At 39.0% G+C, this 24,916-nt stretch overlaps 1 protein-coding gene across 1 annotated transcript in view; it reads right to left on the bottom strand.

Annotated features, from left to right (window-relative positions):
• Window positions 1-22,262, bottom strand: part of LOC109401309 (hyaluronidase Tab y 2.0101) — a 116,772-nt gene extending 94,510 nt beyond the window's left edge. Inside the window, exon 1 of the mRNA XM_019673812.4 lies at window positions 20,569-22,262. Within this exon, the coding sequence (XP_019529357.3) occupies window positions 20,569-20,744 (176 nt within the window). The 5' untranslated portion in view covers window positions 20,745-22,262. The remainder of the gene's footprint in view (window positions 1-20,568) is intronic.
• Between the last annotated feature and the right edge of the window lie 2,654 nt (window positions 22,263-24,916).

Raw genomic sequence — 24,916 nt, 5'->3', positions numbered from 1 at the left:
TGATTTCAATCAAGCGGAATGAACGCTCAAAATAATAACATAAAATTATGATATTTTTTTAGTGAAAACATCGATTTTCAAGTCGCCTTAGGACCACTCAAATTGTAAAGTTTTTTATATTCCAAATAAATTTATAAAATGTTTACTAGTAGCTCTTGTTTACTCAGAATGGATATGGAGCATATGTGAATGCGGAACTAATCTTATATTTTGACGTTTTTCGTTGAGAAAATGTGAATTACTTAAAAGGTGACCCATCTTGCCGCGCACTTTTTTTACGGTGCAAAATCGATCACTTTTTAAAACTGCTTCTTTAACATCATATTTTGTATTAAATGAACTTTTTATAGACTTTTAGCATAGATAACTAGTGTATTTAAAAGTAGCAGACGAATACAAACCAATACGATTTGTATTTACAAAGTTATGGCGATCCATCCTTAGGTGACCCATCTTGCCCCGCCCCACCCTACGCTCATCGTATACAGTGCGAGCGCGGTGCAGTTTCGGCTGCTTGATGGCGCGCGTCCTGAAAAGTTAACAACTTTTATTGTAATAGCTGACTCTTTTCAAGTGTCCATCTTGTCGAGGGTCTCTTGATTTGGTAAATTAAACTTATTTTACACTTCTAGTATCGCAACTGACGCCGTAAGGGCGTGGAAAACTAGATGCTAGTCACACCGTCACACGAACAGTCGCACACTGGAGTAACAGGGTCCATTTCATGACCAAAAAGTTTTAACACGTTTTTATGGTGTATTATTAGGGTGACCCACACTTATATGAAAAACAAAAATTTCGAAAAATACCAAGTCTTACCTCCTAAATCAGTTGTTTTGGACTCCCAGAAGCTACGTTCAAAATTTGAGCAAAATCGGTTGAGTCTAAGGGGGCGCTCAAAACGCTTGAAGTTTGTATGGGAAAACTTGGCCAAATGTATGCAGAAATTTAAAGTTTTCGAATTTTGCCGCTAGGTGGCGCTGTAAGAGTTCAATGATCAAACCCATTAGTATAATTGTAGGTGACTATATGCCAAACGACTTTGTCGAAGACCGCGAAGTGATCCGACGGCTGTGAAAAAAGTTATACCCTAGGCAAAGTGAGGCAAAGTATTGAGATTTCATTATTGATATTATTCCTTTACATGTATTGGAAAAATAACAATAAAGTTTATCCTCACTTTTCCTAGGGTATAACTTTTTTCACAGACGTTGGATCACTTTGCGGTCTTCGACAAAGTTGTTTGGCATATAGTCACCTACAATAATACCAAAGGGTTTGATTATTAAACGCTTACAGCGCCACCTAGCGGCAAAACTTCCATGAAAAATATTGTTTGGAAACAAGGGCCACACAGCAAAAATTAATTAAATTTCAACGAGCTGTAATCTGATTGTAATGTAAATGTACACGAGTTGAAACTTGTGTTCGATTTAATTTTCTATTAAAATCCATGCACAAATCTGGAGCATGCATTTCAATCTAAATTTACAATTTTATTTATTTGATTTTCAGTCATTGTAAAAATAAATCGATATGCCCTTATTGTTCAACGAAGACAACTTGAATTTTACATGAACTAGTAAATATCAGTCAAGTCGAAAACATTCATGGCGGAGGGATAAAATCTTCAACCGAACCATCTTCGTTTGTGAGCCGCATATTTCACTTCCCTTGAAGGCCGGGAACAAATTGTCAAAAGTAGTGAAAATGCATGAGAGCGACAAATTCCATCGTTTGTACTAGTGGACTAAAACTTGAGGTAAGCAGAATCAGTGTTTTCCATTCGTAAATGCATATCAAGAGTTTTATCCCATCCATCCACCCACAGCCAAAAGCGCGAAACCCACATCGGTTTGTAGTTCCTGGTGGCAGCAATTGAGCGTGATTATCGGAGGAAGCAAGTCCGCTTTCAAATTTATTGCCCTGCGACCTGGACAAGTGATGAAACTCAACTCTTTCGGAAATATGATTGTGTGTGCGGCAGGATATCAATTCAATCAAAACACCTCTAGTCTCAGAATAAAAGATTCATTTAAAACTAATCCCGAATCTCACGCTGTTGTGTGTTCATTTACTGCTGCACTGCCAATGATACCCGGGAGGGGAATGTATTTTCAATGGGAACGGTGGGAACAAAAGACAACAAACAAAGCATGACGTCGTCGGACCGCGTGCTGCGGTTCGTGTAAAATTCAATGACGGTTAATTTTACACGAATCGCTTCTCTTTCCAAGTCGTGTAAATTTAAAGCTCGATGGAATTTTGCATTTATTTTCATGCTCCAAATATGTGCATGCAAATAAACTTAAAATTACATTTTTATTTTAACTGTGCACCTCGTTCCATAGAAATTCTCCTAGAAGGGTGAGAGAAATTCAATTCTTTTATAAGTGTAGATAACGTGTTTATGTCTTCAGCAAAGTTGTAAGGAGTGTCATAATTGGGAAACTTGCTGAACAACTGTTCTATCTTCATAATTTTTGGGAGTATGGGCCGTTATTTTTGAACGGCCCCTTAAACTCAGTTCAAATGTTGTACCTTTTTGTAGATATTTTGGGAATCACATTTTCATTTTGGGGTAACTTTTATAGTGCCCTGGAAAACACATCAAGACTCAAAAAGTAATCATGGATTGAAATTTAAGGAGTTTGAACATGATGATAGAAGCCGTGTGAAATATATCAGTTTGATTTTTTCTATTAAAACATGACATTTTAACAAAACTTTATACATAAAAGTTAGTTCGTGGAGTACTGAGTGAAAAACTCAATGAGTTTAGCTATAAAAAACAATATTTTTCTGAAAATATTTTCTTAACGGTGCATCAACATATGATAACATGCTACAAAGAGTGAGCTCTTTATTTGAGTTGTTTTTGATTTTTTATAACAAATTTTGAACACAACAGTTCTAGCTACATTAGATTACTATTGCATTGCATACATTTAGGCGTTTATCGGTGCATGGAGATTTCTGCCCAAATTTACTAAATTAATTCCATTTGACACATTTTGTTAAGAGATAGAAGACCAGATTTGTATTCTGCTATGATCTATCTACCGAGAATAAGTGGCCGTTCATTGAAAAAGTAGTCGAAACGAAGTTGCTTTTTCGAAATTAAACCTAAATTGTTAATAAAAACTAGTAAAAAAGGTGTAAATTTCAAAATGTTTTATTTTTTCGTCTGGCATTTTCTGGTACCCGTTCTCTTGCGATTCACAAAGGATATGCCTTATATTTTATTGTAATTTTATCCAGATCGCGGAATGCTGCAGAATCTGAAAACTTTTTGAATGCTGAAAATGGTTAAAAATTGACAAAAAACATGATTTTGAAAACTCTTCTGTAAGAGAGCAAAATAAATGAAACCAGGTGAAGTTTTTTGTTTAAATGATACACCCTTATCAGGAGAACTGTGTTACATACTCAGTTATTTTTTATGACTGTCAATATTTTGATAATTGAAGTACTTCCGATGAGTTATGATGCAAATGAAAAAAAAACAGTGGAGAAAATCGTCAAATTTCGGCATTTATTCCTAAAAAAATATGCATCCCAAAGTATTTTATTGATTTCCACATGATGAAGCATTACTTCATTTATCTTTAAAAATATTAGACTCTGGAAACCCCTGAAAAAAATTTTTCGACTTATGGCCAGGAATTTAGCTCATTTACGCCTGTGTGAGTCGTCGCATTGGACTTCTGCGGCTAGTTATTCTAATTTCTCTACACAGAACCCCGAAAATTCATCCGAAACGTTCCAACGTGTACCATTTCGTCAATCGCTGTTCGTGCAAGAAATCTGTTCACAAAATCGCGCGGGGTAACATTAACACACCAAGATTTCGTGTCGCCAGAAACAGGCTTATGGCGGATGATCCAAAATCAGGAGTTTGAGGAGGAAATTTCGACCTTGAAATCCAATGGTTTCTCAACGAAGACAAATGCACACCAAGCGAAATCCAGCCCATTAGTAAAACTGTCTACCCTACTAGACGACGATAGAATACTATGGATGGACAGCAGAATCGATCTGATAATTTTTCCTTAGGTTCACCGAATTATTGGTACTTCGTTTCCATTTAAAAGTACGTGGTGAATGAACTTCGGTAGCTTTACAGTATTCCGAAGGTACGCTCCATTATAAAGAAGACCATCAAAAAGAGTATGTGGTGCCGCGTATACAGAATCAAACCCAATACGTCTAGGATGGCCCCATAGCCGCAGCCACGTATTACGCCTTTTGTGCGCCCAGACCTAGATTATTTCGAACCTCTCCTCGTGAAACAAGGGCGCAACAATGTTAAAAGGTATATGGCAATCTTCACCTGCCTCACCGTATGCGCGGTGCACCTTGAGGTGATGGTGGTCAATTTGTCGATAAGCGTGTAGCTTCATAGAACATTTTCAGCGACTTTCGGGATGCAGCCAGAGAACAATAAACAGTCATCACAACAAAATTGTGAACTAATTGACTTGAAATGTTGTACACGGTAGTATCTACCTATATCACCACATTCCAAAAGTTGTGTCAATAGGACAGATCGGTGTAGTACTAGATTTGTAGTAATGAGCAGAATTTTAGTATGGTGAGAAGGTCAATTCTCCGTTTCTGCAATAAAATGGTGCAAAAGGCATGGATATTATGATTCCTTGCCTAATTCGATGCTGTATGAGCAAAACTTTGGACAACAGTGTTGTTGTTTTCCCCATTTCTTGCAACATAAACAACATAGTTATCCAAAGTTTTGCTCAAACAGCATCAAATTAGGCAAGGAATCATAATACCCACGCTTTTTGCACCATTTTAATGCAGAAACGGAGAATTGACCTTCTCACCATACTAAAATTCAGCTCATTATTACAAATCTAGTACTACACCGAACGTGCCCCATTGGTTCAAATTTGACTGAGTTATAGTGGAAAACAGACGAATATAGGAGCCACCGCCCAAGTAGCGCGATTCCCTATTTACAGTTGAGTCACGAGCTATGCTCGGACTACGGGCGGTTTAACCATATCATTATCGGACTTGCAGAAACATAATATAGGAACTAGTATTGAATGCTCCTTACATGTTGTCGACTTCTCATTTTACAGCCCTACTCAGACCAATATAAATGTGTGAAAATTGATCCATTCGCATTGATCACCGAGCATAGTGTAATTAAATTTTATCAACAAAGTGAACATGTTCGTTTGGGCGCCGTTTTGACGAATTCTATCAAAAAGCGTGCCTTTAGGGATCATGTAACTCACACGGTACACTACACAATCCATACTCAATTTACCGTTAATCCCAAATGCAAAAATCGACAAGAACAAACAAATGGGAGCACCTGTAACGGACTAGCGCACACACAATAAAACAACGCAACATGCAACTTTTGCAAGTATCAAATTTTGCACTCACTAAATTATTCATAGACAAACGAGAAACGAGCTAACAAATTCATAACATATTCGATTCGGAACGGGGAAGCGCTTTGTATTCGGTAAACTGCAGCCTGCAACCCGTCGCGTCGCCGTAAAGCGAGTTATCGATGCATGAAAATAAACGAAACGCTCCAGATCCAGATAGACGGATGCTTACTAGTGGCAGGGAAATCGGCGACCGTGTGCAGAGGGAATGGAGCGCTCTGGAACTTTCATCCATAATCAAATTTGATCCCCATTGATGGAGTAGCAAGTTTTCAATGCAACCGAGTAGGGGAGAATGCTAGTATACTGAACGAAATCTGGAGAATAGAAGCGTCCATTATATAGGAAATTGTCCGTTTCAATGTTCTCAGATGTTGGATTTTTTTGCAATTTTAAAATTTCAGTTTCCCATGGTCTGTTTAAGAATTTAATCAATGGATCGCGGCAATTAGATCTGGACAGTGAGGTTGGCAAAAACATCAAATTGTGGTGTGTGCAAGTAAATATGCTGAGAATTTCATTCAAGAATTGCTTCAAAAGTTTGTACATGTTCAAGTATTTCTTTCAATATTTCTGAAGGAATTTCTCCAGCAATATTATCAGATTTTCTTCCGAAAATGTAACTCACGGAAATTCGAAGAATATATCTGAGATTCCTTCAATTTTAGTAGTAATTTCTCTAGAGGTACCTTCGGGTATCACTCCATATATACAAGGATGCTATCAGAAATTTATCCTAAAATTACTATGGAAAATTCATAAGAGCTGCTTCAGGAAGTTATTCCAGGAGTCTCTTCAAAATTTTCTACAGGTAGACCTTTCTTCAAAAACCTTTTTAGAATTTTTTTTCGGTGATGTTTCAGAAATTTCTCAAAAATACTCTCAGTAAGGACTGTATCGGAAATTAACTATAAACGTTCCAAATGCTCTATCTCGAAGCACGGTTGGTCTTTTTATTCCGGTTCTTCTATGAAATCTTCACAATATAGTTAAGTTTAGAACAGCTTGAAGAAATTTGGAAAATGTTAAGTGTTAATGAAAATATGGTTCGATGAGTATATCACACACAATAACAATCTGTGAAAACTGCATTTTTTTAACGTTTCAATAATTTGTAGCGAAAAAAAAAATGAACGGGTAAAAATCTGGAAAATAATGATTATTACTAGCAGTTATGTACAAATCACATATGACTCAAAACCAACTTTTGAAATTGTTATTTTGGATAGAAAAACCTCAAACATTTAGAATATGGTCTCTCCCAGAAAACACCTACTTTTTGGTCAAACTTTGACGTTCTGTTTTAAATATCTTCTGAAGTTATAAAACTCCGTTCTCTGGTAAAACTACCCCTTCAATAGATTTAAATACATACACAATTTAAAAAAAAAAATGCAAATTTTCAACTGTATGTATTTATTATTTGCGTAATCGTTCTTTGTAGATGCATAAAAAAAGAGTTCCTCGAAAAATGGCCTTTTTTCATTTTCAAGAATTGCCCCAAACTGCGGAGGGATTTTTTCTTGATAAAAATAATTTTCCCATACCATGAGTATTCTGGAAACGAATATATTTGCGCAAAAATAGGAAAAAAATGAATATTTTCCCACAGTTTTTGCAATTTTAAATTTTTAGGAGGTGTCCAAGATATTAAAAACATATGTGGGTCATTCCATATGAAGTGACCGAGAAAATGTGAAAAGTTGCAATCGACCATCACGGATTTGAACCAAATTTGGCTGAAACATTTGTTTAGATGGAAAAAGAAAAAATCCAAATTTTGGTGCCGATCGGATCACCCCTCGGCCCGTGGCAGCACCCCTTGTTTTGGCCGATATGAAAATTATCCTCTCTTTCTTTTATTTTTATCACTGAAATGATTGCACATACACATTTTTGACCTTCGGCTTTTTTAAAGGAAACCGTTCAGGGAATCCAGAAAAAATATTATTTTTTTGATACAGTGTTGCCAGATATCATATTTTTCAATTTTAAAACTAAAAATTGATTTTTCTCAAAATACGTATATTTTGATTTTAAAAATTTTGATTCCATCGTGTTTATCAGACGTTTTTCGATCGAAAAAGCTTAACTCCCCAAGGTAGTTTGCGTCGTTCTTATACTCGATATTGTTCAAATCAGCACAAAACGTCTTTATATGGCATAGAACAATGTTTTTTTTTACGAAATTTATAAACTGCACCTGATTTTATCTGATACTTTATATGAAAAAAATGAATATTTTTTCTTAAAAACGCTATATCTTAGGAACGACGCAAATTACTTTGGGGAGTTAAGCTTTTTCGATCGAAAAACGGCTGATAAACACGATGGAATCAAAATTTTTAAAATCAAAATATACGTATTTTGAGAAAAATTGATTTTTAGTTTTAAAATTGAAAAATATGATATCTGGCAACACTGTATCAAAAAAATACTATTTTTTCTGGATTCCCTGAACGATTTCCTTTAAAAAAGCCGAAGGTCGAAAATGTGTATGTGTAATCGTTTCAATGATAAAAATAAAAGAAAGAGAGGATAATTTTCATATAGGCCAAAACGAGGGGTGCTGCCACGGGCCGAGGGGTGATCCGATCGGCACCAAAATTTGGATTTTTTCTTTTTCCACCTAAACAAATGTTTCAGCCAAATTTGGTTGAAATCCGTGATGGTCGATTGCAAGCGGTCGGTCACTTGGCGTGGAATGACCCATGTGCAATCTTTATCTCAAAGATTGCGAAGTCCAAGTTAAATGATTATTTTTTGAAAATCAGATTTGCCATTCTTTATTTAAATGATTTAAATTTAATTGCAATCACATCACAATTTATTCATTCGCATTATTGTAAAACACTTGAACCAAGCGTAAAAAAATAATACATTTATGAATTTCTGCAGAGGGGCCTCCAGTTTTTTAGGTATTCTTTCAAAGATTCAAACAAAATCAATATTAAAAAAACTCCTCGGTAGTTCACATAAGAATTCTTCAGGATTCCTTTTTTATTTCTGTAGGATTTCTACACGGTATCCTCATCTCAACATTTTTTTTCGGTAATTTTTGTACACTTTATATTCAGTATAAGAAATTCAGAGGTATCTGCAAAGTCCTTTCAAGGTTTAATACACAAAATCTTCCAGTGATTTCCCTTTATTGACGGATTTCTTGAATAATTCCTCCGGTACCGTTATCTCCAATTTCCGAAGACATTTTTTATTTTTTTTTTCAAAATTCCTCTACGAATTTTGCCAGGAAACCCTAAAAAATTAAGCAATTTTTTCCAGGAACTACTTTTATAGTTTCTTATGATTTTTTTTTGCTTGGAAATAAAAAAAATTAAGAGGTTTTCAAGTATTCTCCAAGCATTCATCCATGTATTCCTCTAGAGATAACTAAAGAAATTGCTTCAAGAAATTTCACCAGAATATTTACAACAATTCTCATAGGAATCTTCAAAGATATCACTAGGAATTTTTAAATGATTGCTTTAGACAGGGATTTCTTTCCAATAATACTTCCAGTCACTTCGTAAGTAACTGCTAGAAGAACTTTCGAAAAGAATCCGTGGAGGAATATCTGAAGTAATCCCTGCAGAAATCTCTGAAGGAAACTCAGGAAACATTCCTGGCTGAACCACATGAAAATTTTTGCAAGGATCCCTGAAGAAATTTGCCGAAAAATTCACGGAGGAACCTTTGGAAGAATTCCCGAAGGAAACTGTGCAGGATGTTAAAAGGAAATTTTCAGTAAAATTTCCGAAAAACTCCATGAAAAAAATGAAGAAATCCCTTGCTGAAATTCTTGAGTAAACTCTTATATTTCCAAAGAAGTCTCTGAAGATATTTTTGAAAGAATTTGTACAGGAATTTCAGAAGAAAACCGAGAAGAAATTTCTAAACGAATCCAGGGAAATTACCTGAAGGAATTTAAAAAAAAAAACTCCAATTTATTCCATATATAAAACTCAGGAACTCTAGAAAGAATCTTCATAGAAAGGAGGAATTTGTGATGAGGTAAACACTTGGTGGAATTCCTAGAAAAGTTTTCTGAGAGTTTTTCAGACCATCTTCTGGAGAAATCCTGTAATAAAAATCTTAAAGGATTTTCTGCAAATATTCCTGAAGCAATCTGTAAACGCATTTCTGAAGGAATTCCTGCTGAAATACATGGAGAAATGCCTAGATAAGCTTTTCCCTAAAAAAAAAAACTTTTCCGATATTTCCAGGACAATTCTTGCAAAAATTCCCAGGATACATTCTCATAAAATCCTTATCCATGAAGAAATTCCTAATGAAAATGCCGGAAAAACTCCTGCGAAAATACATAGCCGAATATTTGGAGGACATTCTGAAGGAGTCTTCGGTAGAATTTCTGCTTGAACCACTAAAAGCAATATTGCAAGTATCTCTGGGAGAACTCCTGCAGTATTTCCTCTAAACTGAAGAAATTACTGAACATATTCCTGAGGTAATGTTCAGCGGAACAGCTTGAGCAATTCCTGAAGAAATTTTTGGTAGACTTCCTTAAGAAATATCTGAGTGTAATTTCTGCAAGAATTTCTTGAAAACTTTCTGAAGAAACCAGTATTGGAGGAGTCTCTCAATAAAATCTTGGTTCTAAAGGAATTTAGGGAGCAATTATGGAAGGAATTCATAGAAAGTTTCTGAGAGAAATTAGGGGAAAGTTTATGAAGAATGTTTGAAGGTATCCCTGGGTGATTTTCTGGAAGAAACTTTGAAATAATTTTTAAAGATTTTCTATAAAACGTTTATGGTGAAATTCTCAACTTTATATTTTGCAAAGTAATTGGATGATGTCCTTATAGTATTCTTGTATGGATTTCTGTAAGAATCTCTGGAGGAATATCTGAGGAAATCCATGAAAGCTTTAAAAGATGAATTCTTGGAGAAAAATCTGGAAAATTCTCTAGAGAAAGTTCTGAAAGATATTCTAGAGGAATTCCTGAAACAATCTATGGAAGGTGTTTCAAAAGAGCTGTGGATTGTTTTTTTTTGGTGGAATCTATGGAGCAGTTTTTTGAAAGAATCCAAGGGGTTCGTGAGTTATTTCTAGGGTAATTTTTGGAATACTTTTGAGAAAATTCGAAATGAAACTATAAATTTTCCAAACGAATCTCTGTTAAAAATCTCGAAAGAATTCGTAGAGAAATTCCCAGAGGGATTCTTAGCAAAATTTACTAAAAATACCCTGGAAGAATTTTTGAAGGCAGTGTTGGAGGGATTGCTGAAGATATTTATGTCTGGTTTTGAATAAATCCTTCGATAAACTTCTGGAGAAACATCTCAAAATATTTCGTAAGGATTCACTAAAGGACATCTTGAGAAATTCTTTTCGACGTTTCTGGAGCAATCCATGTACAATTATTTGGGATTTTTCGTGGAGTTCCAAACTGAAATCCTGGAATACCTTCCAGGATTTATCTCTAAATCTCCATAGGAGCTTCTCTCAGAACATTTCTTAGATGATGCCACAAAATTTCTCCCAGAGTTTTTCTCGGGACTTCTTTTGGAAACATTCCGCGATTTCTTTCTGTGTTCTTCATTGGAGATTACCAGGAGAGCTTCTTCGGATTTCTCCCAGAGTTTCTACAGGGTTATTCATGGGATTTCTAATAGTGTCACTCCATAAATTTCTTAAGGAGTTTTCACAAATTCTCTGCAGGCGTTCCTCCCGGAGATTCTATAATAATTTCCTCCAGAAATTTCCAAAACATACGTGAGCTTTCTTCTACATTTTCAACCGCTATATTTTCTAAAAGTTTTTGAGCAACTTCTTTTGAAGTTTCACTTGAGATTTCTTTCGGAGTTTCTTCCAGTGCTTTCAGAAAATTGCTTCTTGACTTCCTTCTAAGATTTTCTCCGGATTATCGTTTGAGATTTCCGCTGCTGATGTTTCTTATATATTTCCAGTTATTTCCAGAGCTTTTCCCAGATATTTCCTTTGTTTACAGGATTTCTTGCAGTAATCCTCCTAAGGTTCATGTTTTTACTGATTTTTTTTTCGAGGTTATTCCCAGAACTCTTTCCGGAATCCCTAACGTTAATTGTCGCAGGATGCAGAACGTTCTTTTCGGATTTTCAAGGCGGTTGCTCCCGCAGTCCATGCAGGGATTTTCAAGGAGTTTTTTTTTCCGAAATGTCTCCTGGGATAATTAAGGAAATTCCATGTAAAAAATCCCGGAGAAATATTGAAAGAAATCCACATGAAATTTTGCGATACCCATTTGAAAATTCCTGGAAAAAAACTGGGATACCTCAGAAAAAAGTTGTGGGAATTAACTCGGAAGTAAATATTTTTTTAAATCTTTTTCTTTTCGTATATTTTAACCTATGCTAGTTCTACACAATTGAAGTAAGTATTAAAGAATTTCAATAAATATCTCTGAAAACTCCTAAGAAAAAAACCGGGAGGAACTGTGATTTAAATTCCGCGAGGAAATTAAAGAGAAATATCGGAAACCTCATTGAAAGAAACCCATGGAAAAACTTCTGGTAAAAGTTGGAAAACTTTCCAGGAAAACCACTAAGAAAAACACCTGCAAGAACTTTGGATTTATTTTGGAAGAATCACCGAGTTGAATTCAGCGAGAAACTCTTAAAAAATTTACGAAAACAACTCCCGAGAAATCCCGAAACAAGATCGAAAAAAATCTACAAATTAAAGGAACCTACACTTATATAGGGTATGTGTACCATTCCTTGGCCTAATTTGCAAGCCGCCTTGACAATTTTGACCATAACTCATGAATTAATAGCACTAGTAATAATATGTTGACCCTATTACACACTCTAGGCAATGCATGTTTCACCAATTGGAAGTAAACTTACGTAAATATTCAAGAATTTACTTAATTAAGCTGAAAAGATTCGATGCGATGGTATGCAACGTTGATCTATGGTACAAAAATTGGCATATTAGTGGATACAACGTTGGCCTACTGCTTCCCATGCACTAGAACCACTTATTACCATATTTTTTCAATATTTCTGCTGAAGTATTATCTCTGTTTGTTCACCAATCTTACTTTTAAATTACATTTTTGGAGCCAAATTTTCAAAAAACTATAAATAAATCACTTTAACTAAAGTTCTTTCTCAATCTAGTACCGAAAACAACGCAACCCTATTATTGTGTTATATTTTTACAGTCACCGTACACAAAATCTTTCTTCCTGTTCGTTCTATCTGGTTCTTACGCAAGAAATGTTGTTGACGCCTTTTTATCGTTGTTTTTGACGTCAGTAAAGGATGGGCCAAGATTTGGGTACATAGTGAAAAAAATGTCCTCAATATTCGGCCCACATTCAATTTGTAAAATAGTTATTATTCGTTGAAAACAAATACACAAGTTCAAAATAGCGTCTTTAACCGTCGCATCAAATGTTCAGTTATTGAAAAGTCAATTCGAAATGTTCCAGAACCATGCCATTTATGATAATGTGTATAGACTACCCACTAAACCGAAGAATCATGGCGCCTACAAAAGTTAAACAAAGTGACATTTTCATTCAATTTTAATGCTCCAAAGTGCTAAAATTGAAACGAAATGTTACAGTTGTTTGGCACATAGCTTTTCCGATATCCAGTTATGCGTGTTTGTTTGAGTTTTTGGTTTACATTGAGATAGGCCGAACGAGGGGGCTATGCCAACGAAGCATCCCGATACCCTACCAATCAACTTAGTCGAAAAGCGTGTCGGCCACTCTTGTAGACAACCTGTAATAACTATCTTTCAAAAATCTGTCCGAAGATTTGTAATTTCACCACTGTATGTATCATGTTGGAACATCCACCCCTAGTACCAACTAGCAAACACTCGCTGATGTTTCAATTCATTTCACTGTGTGATAGGGTGGAAAAAGGGTGGCTGCATGAAGAACCTACACGTGGCATCATCTGCCTTCTGGTCTATGGAGTAGGGACGTTCAAGGGTGCCAGGCGTCACGTCGGGACTTCGGGACAATATGGTTCCGATAGAGGTAGGGCAAAGCCAACAACAACGGAAGGACCGAACCATAGAAAATTTTCGCTTTGAGACCAATTTTTACGATATGGGAAGATGGCGAGTTTGGTCCAGCTCAATGATAGACGGGAGGGAGACGGAATAGTTGTTCCACTATTCATGAAATCAGAGGCCATCCACTCGTATGTGTGTTGTTTATACTGGTCGAAAGCAGTAGGAATCAGATTTTGCCATCATCAGCCGTCCGAATCAATAGATTCGTTCTTTTGCTCTATCAATTTTTAATGAGTACGGTGGTAGTTGATGCTAGCGATGTGTGGTGAATGGAACGACCGACTACAAGCAGTGATTTGTTGAGATGATTTGCAGCCATATGTGGGTCAGTTGTGCGCATTCATGTGTATAGTGGGACCTATTCAATTTTCATTCGATAATTAATTGAACAAGTTGATTGATTCGCAGTCAATGAATCGCATGATAGTTTTCATCTCAATCAATTTGGATAATGATGGGGTTCTTTTCAGGGACTTGATTTTTCAAGTTTGGTTTTGACGAGAAGTGTGGAAGTTCTCATGAAACACAAGCATGGATTGAGCTCAATCTCAGTGACGATTAATTCCAAAATTATTATAATGCCTATCAAAAATTGAAACCCATTTAAATTTCAACGTTTAGCCTTTCTCGTACACTAGGCGTACTGGAAAGGCCATATGTATGATCACTCCAAAAATGACTTTTTGGTAGTCATATATACTAATCAACTCAGCTCGACGAATTGAAGTGATGTCTGTGTTTTTTTTTCCTTCTAAACCATAGGGGGATAATCTGCAAACAGGCACCCTAATATCAAGGATAGGGTAGTGTGGGGCTGAGGCCGTCTTCTACAACAATAGTAAAAGCCACTACTCTCTCCTCGTACCCACTAAACACATTCCTATGGTCGCCAAGCCCTACGTCTCTCCGGATCCACCAAGAGGGGCTAGTGCACATCGCACTATCAAGGTTAGTTGCATAGCCTAGCAGCAACGAACTTCGATGACTCGCTCTGGAGAGTCCATCACGGTAACATGCTGGCGCTTAGCCAGTTTCCCGAGTGGTCCTCGCCACTCCCTTTGTCCTCGGAAGGCGGCAGGCTTGTCCGCACTGAGCGCACGAAAATTCTGCTCTTTGGATTTACACCACCAAGCACAACATAAATTATAAATCTTTTCATCTTATCAGATAGAAGGATGTTCAAATATTCTAAATGTCATTTCAAACTGTAAAAAAACCGCACCGCAGAGCCACACAGAGCGCGCAAAGAGATTTTCACCCGGGTGAAAACACTCCAGTGAATTTCACTTTGAACGGCCCGTGTCGCGCTGCGGTGCGGTTTTTTGACAGTTCGAAATGACATTTAGAATATTTCAACATCCTTCTATCTGATAAGATGAAAAGATTTCTAATTTATGATGTGCTTGGTGGTGTAAATCCAAAGAGCAGAATTTTCATGCGCTCAGTGCGGACAAGCCTGGAAGGCGGCAGAGTCAACCCTGCCCGCGCCCAACTGCTTGGTAGACATCAAGAACTGATGCCCACGTGCAACCCGATCTGACCTGCCCGTAAGGAAGGGTGTCACTACCCTTCAGGTCCTATCAGATGCACCCGAAGGTTTCAGACAGCAGGGTCTCACCTACCCCGACCCTTGCCGGGGACCCCTTTCCAACAGCGGGCTCGGATCCAACCCAGTAGACCGACGCCACAACAGGAATAGAATACAGTGAATACATTTTCGTGGTCATTGTTTTGATTTATAGTGAAAAAACTGCTTTTCTATTACCGAAAAATGATGACGGATGCTCGAGTCTTCAATACAAAATATGATGTTGAATAAGCAGTTTTAAAAAGTGATCGATTTTGCGCCGTGAAAAAAGTGCGGGGCAAGATGGGTAATTTTTTAAGTAATTCACATTTTCTCAACGAAAAACGTCAAAATATAAGATTTTTCCGCATTCTATATGCTTCATATCCATACTGAACAAGAGCTACTAGTAAATTTAATAAATTTATTTGGAATATAAAAAACTTTACGATATGAGTGGTCCTAAGGCGACTTGAAAATCGATGTTTTCACTAAAAAATTATCATAATTTTATGTTATAATTTTGAGCGTTCATTTCACTTGATTGAAGTCATTTATGAGATAGTCATGCAACAAAAAATAAATAACTTTTGAATGCTCCAAAAATACGTTCAAAATTGAAGGTGACCCATCTCGCCCAATCAATGCCCCAAACTTTTATATATCACGCTGGTCATCTAACAAATCCTTAACATAATCAAAACATGAGTAATGCGCCCGAAAATGGCACTGACCCACTTCTAGAGAAATTATGTATGACAAAAGAAAGATCGGAATTCCGGAATCCTGGAAGATTCTTTCAATGAAGAATCCTTGAAAGAAATTTTTGAATCTTGGAAAAATAATGGTAGGAACCCCTAAGGAACTCTGTTGAACATGTTATTTGTGTCTGTCCAAAATTTGAAGACCTTCGCAATCATTACGACATCGGATCCATCCACGATGCCCTGAGAAATGATCCGGATAGGGAAGTATCACTGATTCGCTTTCTCAAGGACGCAGCATTGTACAGCGATATTTGACAACATCTCACGACCAGGGCCTCACGAATCCTAATGGAAATCAGCATCGAGTATTTTCGGACTTCTACTTCAAATAGCTCAACTATGTAAATTAGGTTTAAATTCATGTAGTATACATTGTTAGCCTTAATATTTTAATGAGATGAACCAGCCAACGGCTGAAAATCTCATAAATAAAGTGAATTGAATTGAATTGGTAGGAACCCGGAAGAATCTACGGAAGAAATTCAAAAAGGAATACCAAGACAAGTGGCGTGAAAAAATACAGAAGGAATCTTGTGAAAACCCTGGGAGGAATTTCAAGAGGTATTTCCAAAGAAATTCCAGGAAGAACCCCTGACGGAATTTCAAGAAAAATCGTTCCCTGAGTTTTCACTACATATATTCCCTGAATATTCCAGGTTGTTCCTGTTAAATTAAATTCCCTGAGGATTCCCGGTTTTCCAGAGAGTACACACCCTGGTCAAAGAGAACTTCGAGCGTTGCCGTGAGAGTTGACAAGAACGCTTCAGACATTGTCATTGGGTACATCCTTTTGAGATGGCCTAATTTTGATTGGATTGTTCTCACTTCGCCCTTTGGCCAACACACAAGTAATCCATAAACCAATATTGGTCGAACAACAATTGTGTAAATCCATTTGATATACTTGGGTTTGAGACCCCATCGGTTCGCCGAAATTGCCCGAAGGTCATTCCACTCGCTGACTCACAACTCCCGACAAGCTCCTCATACGCCACCGATTTCTAACCTAGATTGCACGGTTCGTTTACTTCAAGGATGCTCCACTTCCGGCGTGATTTGTAAATTTTTTCTCAGATTTACGCCGAACAAATCACTCCCAGAACACTTCACCCTCAAACACCAGGTTCCTTTGAAACCGTTACACCACCACAGTCCGAATTCCTTTGGAAATGCCACAAAATTTCTCCATCTTGAGTTCACTCGCATACACACTACTCAGCAGCAGCAGCGGCGGGACATTCCGTTTCCGTTCCACACCCGAAGCGGAAGTGCCTTTGAACGTAAATTTGTCCACTTCCGGCGAAGGACCACTCCGGCCACCACCCGAAACCGATGCACCGACTCGTAACGTACGCGACTGTTATTGTTTCGCCCGGTTTCGGGCCGATATTTACCAATAATAAAGCGATTTAGTGCGGACCGTCCGATTTTGGCGTACATTGAAGACCTTTTTCATACTGTGCGTATCTGATCGTGTCTCAAAATTTAAGTCAATCGGTTTAAAATTGACTGAGTTGTAGCAGCAAGTGCCCAAAATAGATGCTCCTGCCCAAATGGTCTCAGACCCTATCTCACTAAAATCGGTCCGGAAGCCACTATGTACAATAGCGCCACGTGGTGGTGAAATTCCGAACTATGTTCTTCATGGCCTAGAAGTACTCATAGTTCTGAACAACTTTGTCGAAGATCGTACCTTACTATCTGGCTTCAATCTCGTGCTATATCCCACCAAAGTCGGAAGTCACTATGTACACTAGCCCCTCGTGGTGGGGAAATTCGGAACTATGAAATCCATCACCAGGAAGTGGTTGTTTTTCTGAACAACTTTTCCCAAGACAGAATGTTGCTATCTTGTCGAGGTTCCAAGAGAACTCGCTACAAAGACATGGTACTCAAAACCCAAAGTCTACTCTCCATACAGAATATCAAATTTTTGTATGGACAGAAGTGTACGAGGGGTGGGTTCTGAGAAAGCCAAATTTTGTTCTACGTGGTTAGTGAACGGCCCCAATGCACAATGGTTTATTTTCCCATTTTCACGCTCTTAATGAATAGATCGTAGGGTTGAGGAAATAGAGCAATGGTGACTTCGGCAAAGTTGACGGGAATGACCAGCGCCATCTTTTGACAGTTAGAGTTTTCTGATCAATCCCCCTAAAAGTCAGATACATTTTTTTAAAATTGTTGAGATAAACGGTTGACGTCTTCGGAAAAGTTGTAGCATTTTTGATTCCAAACAACTTTCATGAAGACGTCAATGTTGTAATTTTCACACCAATGGAGATAGAGGCATGTGTTTGGAACTTAACCCCAAAAACATGTTTTTTTTTTTAAGTAAAACACACGTTTGCTGATTTTTTAAACCCATATAATGTTCTGCAAGGTTGTATATATCAATAAAATACGCAACTTTGTCCAAGACATCAAAGCTGTAAGAAATAAATGAGACGAGTTACAGATAAATTTATAATTCTTTTCATCCACTCTTAGGGATAAATATCTTTCTTAGGGGCAAAAAGGTGCATCCAGGCTTGTAAACATTCGACACTTTTCACTACCTTCGTTTCGTTGCCGCAGTCGGGTGTCAGCTTGCTTTGTTACATTCGTGCGCTACCGCTACCTTTCACATACAGCACGAACGGTAGAACGAAGATAAATAAACATTAAAGTGGATCAAATCAACGTCGTTTGACACGATGACATTTGTCTGATTTCAGCTTTTTGAATGATTTCAGCCAATTTTGATTATGATTAGTATAATATTAGTTTATTCGTGCGTGATAAATTGATTACGACAGTTACATATAGCCAAAACAGCTCTTTATGGGGAAGACAGGAAAAACAAAAACAAAATCATCTCCCGAAGACAGTATCGTGTCCAAGCGTATTCGTTTGACATTTTTGATTCGTACATTAGTTTGTTCGCTTGTGTTGCGAATGTTGGAAACAAAGGCAGCCGAATATCGACGAAAAGGTGTCAAAGACTATGATCGCTAACAAGACTGAGTGCAGCTGAGGTTACCCTTATCAAAATGTACATCAAATAAGGGTAAATTTGTCCGTCTACGATCGTCTGCAAAGGAGATATGACCATAATAAAAAAATGTCCATATTACGATTAAACTTGAAAAAAGCTCGGGTTCGGGTCCGGGGTTGAACAATTTAAAAATTTCCGGATACGGGTCGGGTCGGGTTTGAATAACGTCGGGTTCAAGTCGGGTTTGGTACCAGTGTAGATGAATCAGTATTTGGAAATATGCTTTATTTGTTATATCCGATACATTTAACGATTATTTTTTAACTCTGGTTTCGGGCGGGTTTGTTGACACAATTTTTTTTTTTGAGTTCGGGTCGGGTTCTGGTTTGACGGAACGAAAAAATCTCGGGTACGGGTCGGGTCCGGGTTTTACAATTGAAAATTGTTCGGGTACGGGTCGAGTTCAAGTCTGTAAAATCTGAAACTCGACCATCTGGCAAGGACAATGATACACTTTGCCCAAGGAGTCGAGAAAATTGTCACGACCGGAACGGGAATCGAACCCGTTGTCTCCGGATTGGCGATCCATAGCCTTACCCAAGGATGGGAACACTCACTTGGAAAGAGTTACACTCACTTGCAGTTTTCTCAGCTCGGAAGCGTGCAATCAAAAAACGATGTATGGACGACTTTTGCCTTGTGATTTTGTCTAAAAGTTTGCCGAAAAGAGTAGGGGTCGCACACGCATACCGAATTCGTGAGTGTGTTGCGAAAGCAACTCTCCACGAGGTGAATGTAATTTACACTCACCTTGTGGAGAGTCGCTTTCACAGCTCTGTCACGACTTTGGGATTCGTGAGCGACCTCTACTCTATTCGACAAAGTTTGAGATTAAACCACAAGGCAAAAGTCGTCCATACATCGTTTCTTGATTGCACGCTTCTGAGCTGAGAAAATAGCCATTGAGTGTAATTCTTTGAAAGTGAGTGTTCCCATCCCTGGCCTTACCCACTAGGCAAACTGGAGACCCCTCGCCCTCAATCGATCATAAATTGGTGCAAGTTTATTATACTCAACACTTAAGTGACCATGCAATATCTGGAACCATTACGGGGATACTTCGGATTGTGCTGGCCAAAAGTGATTATTTCGTGTATTTTTGTGTTTGAACCATCGATTTTAAGCGATTTTTGTTTTGCAAACAGCAAAACACAACTGCGATAACCAGATTTGAATAAGTTGACTCATTCGGATCCTCATGACAGGTTCCGCGGGGCCTCATTAGGGACACTTCTGGTTTTCAACCTGAACATGCCGTGCGACATATCAATCTTCATGATTTCGAACGACTGAGTCAGAAACGATAGACTGAAGTCTGTATCAACTTCAACATCAACCCCGAAATATCTAGCACTGGTTCCACGGGGATGTCATCGGGAGCATTGCTGGTTTGCAAGCAAAAGATGCCGTGCGACGTACAATCAATTCATGATTTCGAGATAATCGGGCAGAAAAAAAAAATACTGGCCTATGTATCAACTGATGTGAAGGTAATGGATGGCTATTTTGATTTATTTGATAACTCTTTCATTGTCCTTCAGAGTAGTTGACGTATAGTAAATTAACATCTAGGCGCCAACTCTTTCGTCTAGTTGAAACCAGATTTCTTGCCGATCCAACCATCAATCAGCTGACTTGCTGCCCTTGAACTGCATCTTGCACCATCGCTGGCTGATTAGCATAAGGTAAACTATAAAACACTGACAATGATATTGACATTCGATTTGCGCACTCACCTGGACCCGCTGAAGTTGATGCATATCACCGCCAGCATAAACGGTGACCATCTACAGTAGCTGGAGGTCGTGTGCCTTATCGTTGGTGCTCTGGATTCATGGAACATTTTCGCACATCTGCTTACATTACTGGAATTCACTCGGGAAAGACATTTGGAGCCACTAATCCACCGCATTTCTGATGTTTTCCTTAACCTTATTGTGAATTACTTATTAACACTGTTTCAACTGAATTACTGAACGACTTCTGTACTTTGACAATTCACTTTAGGGAATTTCATAACATAGATTCTATCTATTCTCGTTGCACTGCTTCAATATACAATTTCACCGATATTTTTCTAAGATTTCATTTAACTACAACCAACTTTCATTGAGTTGCCAATAACTGACAACCAGCTGTGTGTCACTGACCGCCCTGCGTCCCGATTTGCCAACTTTCCGAAAACAATCTGATCAACGGCCGCTGCAAATTTGAACTGTGTCAACCGCGCAGCATGGGAGCTCTTGGACGCACGCGAGCTGTTCACCGAACCGAGCACCGAACATATTTAAAATCCATTAAACGTCTTGGCTTGTTCTCAGCCCGCGCTTAGCCTCTCACCTCGCCAGCATCAGCGCAGCGTCAGCGTCCCCCAGCGTAACCACCCGACGACAAGTTACGTATTTTGCTGGAGAGCCGGTTGGTTCTGATGTATGCTCCAAAAGATGCGATCGTCATCGTCGACGGCGGCGACTTCGCTTGGCCTCATCAACCACACCACCATCCGCCGCCAATCGAGAGCATTTCACGACACTTTAACCGAATCGAGTCACACGCCGATCAGAGGGGAGATTCGATTTTTTTTATTTTTCAATAATTTACCGCAGAGCACCGCAGAGCACCGCAATCGACACTGACTGCCACTGAAATTGTCCCAGCGAGCGCGCGCGTTGATTCAATCTTTGATCTGGAGACAAATGACCAGGCGAACGAACAATCACCATGCAGTCTGGAGCAGCGGCCCAGCCCAGCCAGGCCGTGCTGTAGTGGAATGAGTGATCGAGCAGCTGTTTCGTAGAATACAGCCGGGCGGTCACACAGTTTTCAATAATAACAATTAGAGCAACCGTGTGATTGTCCCGCGTGATGCACACCGTCGGCGACAAGAGATGAGTCTTCTCCATAGACTGATTTAGTGGGCGAATTACTTCGAATTTGAGTCACCCAATCAAGAAAGGTTTTGAGCCACTTCAACATGTGACTAAAGAACAATACCAATTATTCCAAATGTTCATTGCGTTAATCAGTCGACGAACCAGTCTAGTGGCCCTCTTAGGGTTATCTTTATGCAAATTGTACCATAGTCATCGTACCGTCTTGGAGCAGGCTTTGTTACACGACTGAGCGAGCATACTAGACGCGATTGAGATGTTTTCCTACCGCATTGTTTAGGTGGCGGCGGTAGCGCAGTAGAAGGTCTTTCTAGTACAACGATTCCCCGTGCATCTTACCCTCGCTATAACCATCCGCGTATGTCTTAACCGTTTAAGCGTAAACAGTTGGCTCTGTTAGTTGAAATACTATTTATTAGTTCCATATTTTTGGCTACATTGAATCTTCATATTTCCTAAGATATAATGAATATCGTTTACCAATAAGTTCAAATTCCAATCGGTATATGCCCCGTTCACGCTGTGCCAACTAGCCCGCTATGTGGGAGAACTACTGTACATTAGATTGGGTCATCGTTTATATGGAAAAATGAAAAATTCAATGGTATCCCATCAGATCAAAGCTTTTTTGATCCCATTTCAGGACCCAAATAAGTGTGCAAAATTTGGGCACGATCGGTTACGTCTACGTTTTTTTTTTCTTTGGACTTGTCTTTTCGACTGGCTAAGACCATTGGTACGTCTACGTTTTGCGCATCGCGTTTGAAGTTTGTATGGGGTTTTACATGGGAAAACACACTTTTTTGCATTTCTCTCATAACAAGCTCGAATTTTTCTTAAACCATGTAACCGATAAAGTGAAAACATAGCCTAGGATGTCCTGAAAAACTTTGTCGAAGACCGCGAAGTGATCTGATGCTTATGAAAAAAGTTATAGCGTTGGCATTTCTGGGCGAAACAGCATGATTTTGTTGCTATTGTTATTCCTTCACATGTTAAAACATAAACACATGCATGCGGTTCGTTGATTATAACTATTTTCACAAGCATCGGATCACTTCGCGGTTTTCAACAAAGTTTTTCAGACCATCCTAGGCTATCATTTTACAGTATCGGTTAAAAAGTTTCAGACAAACTTTTTCAACTTATGACTAAAATGCAAAAAAGTATGTTTTCCCATACAAAATCCCATACAAATTTCAATTGCAATGCGCAAAGTGTAGACCCAACCGATCGTGCTCAAATTTTGCACAGATACTCAGGACCCGAAACGGAACCAAAAAAGTTTTGATCTGAGAAAACGGTTCCGATGACCCACACTACTGTACATTCAAATGGAAAAAGCTACCTGAGGTCGGGTAAATGCTGAATCCGCTAATGATGCGCAGGATGAAGAATGTGGCTTTGTCTCAAGACATCATATCGCCTTTGTTAGCGCCCTATGCCATAATTAACCCATAACCAACCCAAACAGGAAGTAATAACCATTGGTGTAGCTAGAGGGGGACTTGGGAACCAGTGCCCTCCCCCCAGAGTCCAGAAGCCCATAAGGATGCTATACATATCTATTGGAGTTTCTTCACAAGCTTTGGCACATCATTGGCAGAACTTTCAAAGACTACAAATACAGACAAATCCAAAAGAATTTTATTATGTAATATCTGAACTATGCATTATCTATTTAAACGTGCAGGCTTCCTTGAGCCAGTGTACTTATTTATGATACCTTACTAACCTTACCTTACCGATCAGACTAAGGCCTGCGTAGCTTTATGTACAGTGTACATAGTAGCCGTCTCCATTCCACTCGGTCCATGGCTGTGTTGTGTGTCTTCACTTCCGCACTCTGCGTAGGGTCCGCAGATTGTCCTCCACTTGGTCGTCCCACCTAGCTCGCTGCGCTCCACGTCTTCTTGTACCGGTCGGATGACTCTCGAGAACCATTTAAGTTGGGTTGCTATCCGACATCCTGATGACGTGACCCGCCCACCGTAGCCTCCCGAATTTCGCGGTGTGAACGATTTTTGGTTCTCTCAGCAGCTGAAGCAGCTCGTGGTTCATTCGCCTTCTCCACGTTCCGTACGCAACACCTTCCGTTAGAAAACTCCAAGTGCGTTGGTCCTCTGCGCTTAGGCTCCATGCTTCGTGCCCATAGGACTACCGGTCTAATCAGCGTTTTGTAGATAGTTAACTTTGTGTGACGGTGAACTTTGGTCGATCATAGTTCTGCGGAAACCAAAGTAAGCTCGATTTCCTGCCACAATGAATCTCTGAATTTCTCTGCTGGTGTTGTTGTCGGCGGTCACCAGTGCGCCCAAGTACACAAATTCTGCAACCGCCTCGATTTTATCACCGTCGATAGAAATTCGGAGTGGCGGGTGTAGCGATTCCTCCCTGGAGCGCTTTGTCATCATATACTTTGTCTTCAATACATTAAGGACTAATTCGATTTGCCTGGCTTCACTCTTTAGTCGGATGTACGTTTCCGCCATCGTCTCAAATTTACGAGCAATAATATCAATATCATCAGTGAAACCAAGCAGCTGAGCGGACTTCGTGAAAATCGTCCCACTCGTGTTTATCCCCGCTCTCCTTATTACACCTTCTAACGCAATGTTGAACAGCAAGCACGAAAGACCATCACCTTGCCGTAACCCTCTGCGAGATTCGAAGGGACTCGAGAGTGTCCCTGATACTCGAACTACGCACATCACTCGATCCATCGTCGCCTTGATGAACCGTATCAGTTTATCCGGGAATCCGTATTCGTGCATAATCTGCCATAGCTGTTCTCGATCGATTGTATCATACGCCGATTTGAAATCGATGAACAAGTGATGTGTGGGCACGTTGTATTCGCGGCATTTCTGCAACACCTGGCGGATGGCGAACATCTGGTCCGTTGTAGCGCGTTCACCCATAAATCCAGCCTGATATTGCCCCACGAACTCTCCTGCAATCGGTGATAGACGGCGGCATAAAATTTGAGAGAGTATTTTGTAGGCAGCGCTCAGTAGTGTGATCGCGTGGTAGTTCCCGCAATCCAACTTGTCGCCCTCTTTGTAGATGAGACACACGATACCTTCCATCCATTCCTCCGGTAATACTTCCTCCTCCCAAATCTTGGTAATGACCCAGTGTAGTGCTCTCACCAGTGCTTCTCCACCGTATTTTAGAAGCTCGCTTGGTAGTT

This window comes from Aedes albopictus, chromosome 3, assembly GCF_035046485.1.
Source record: "Aedes albopictus strain Foshan chromosome 3, AalbF5, whole genome shotgun sequence".
NCBI classification, from domain to species: Eukaryota; Metazoa; Arthropoda; class Insecta; order Diptera; family Culicidae; genus Aedes; species Aedes albopictus.
The sequence above is the reverse complement of the archived record's forward strand: the minus strand, read 5'-3'. Positions and strand labels throughout refer to the sequence as shown.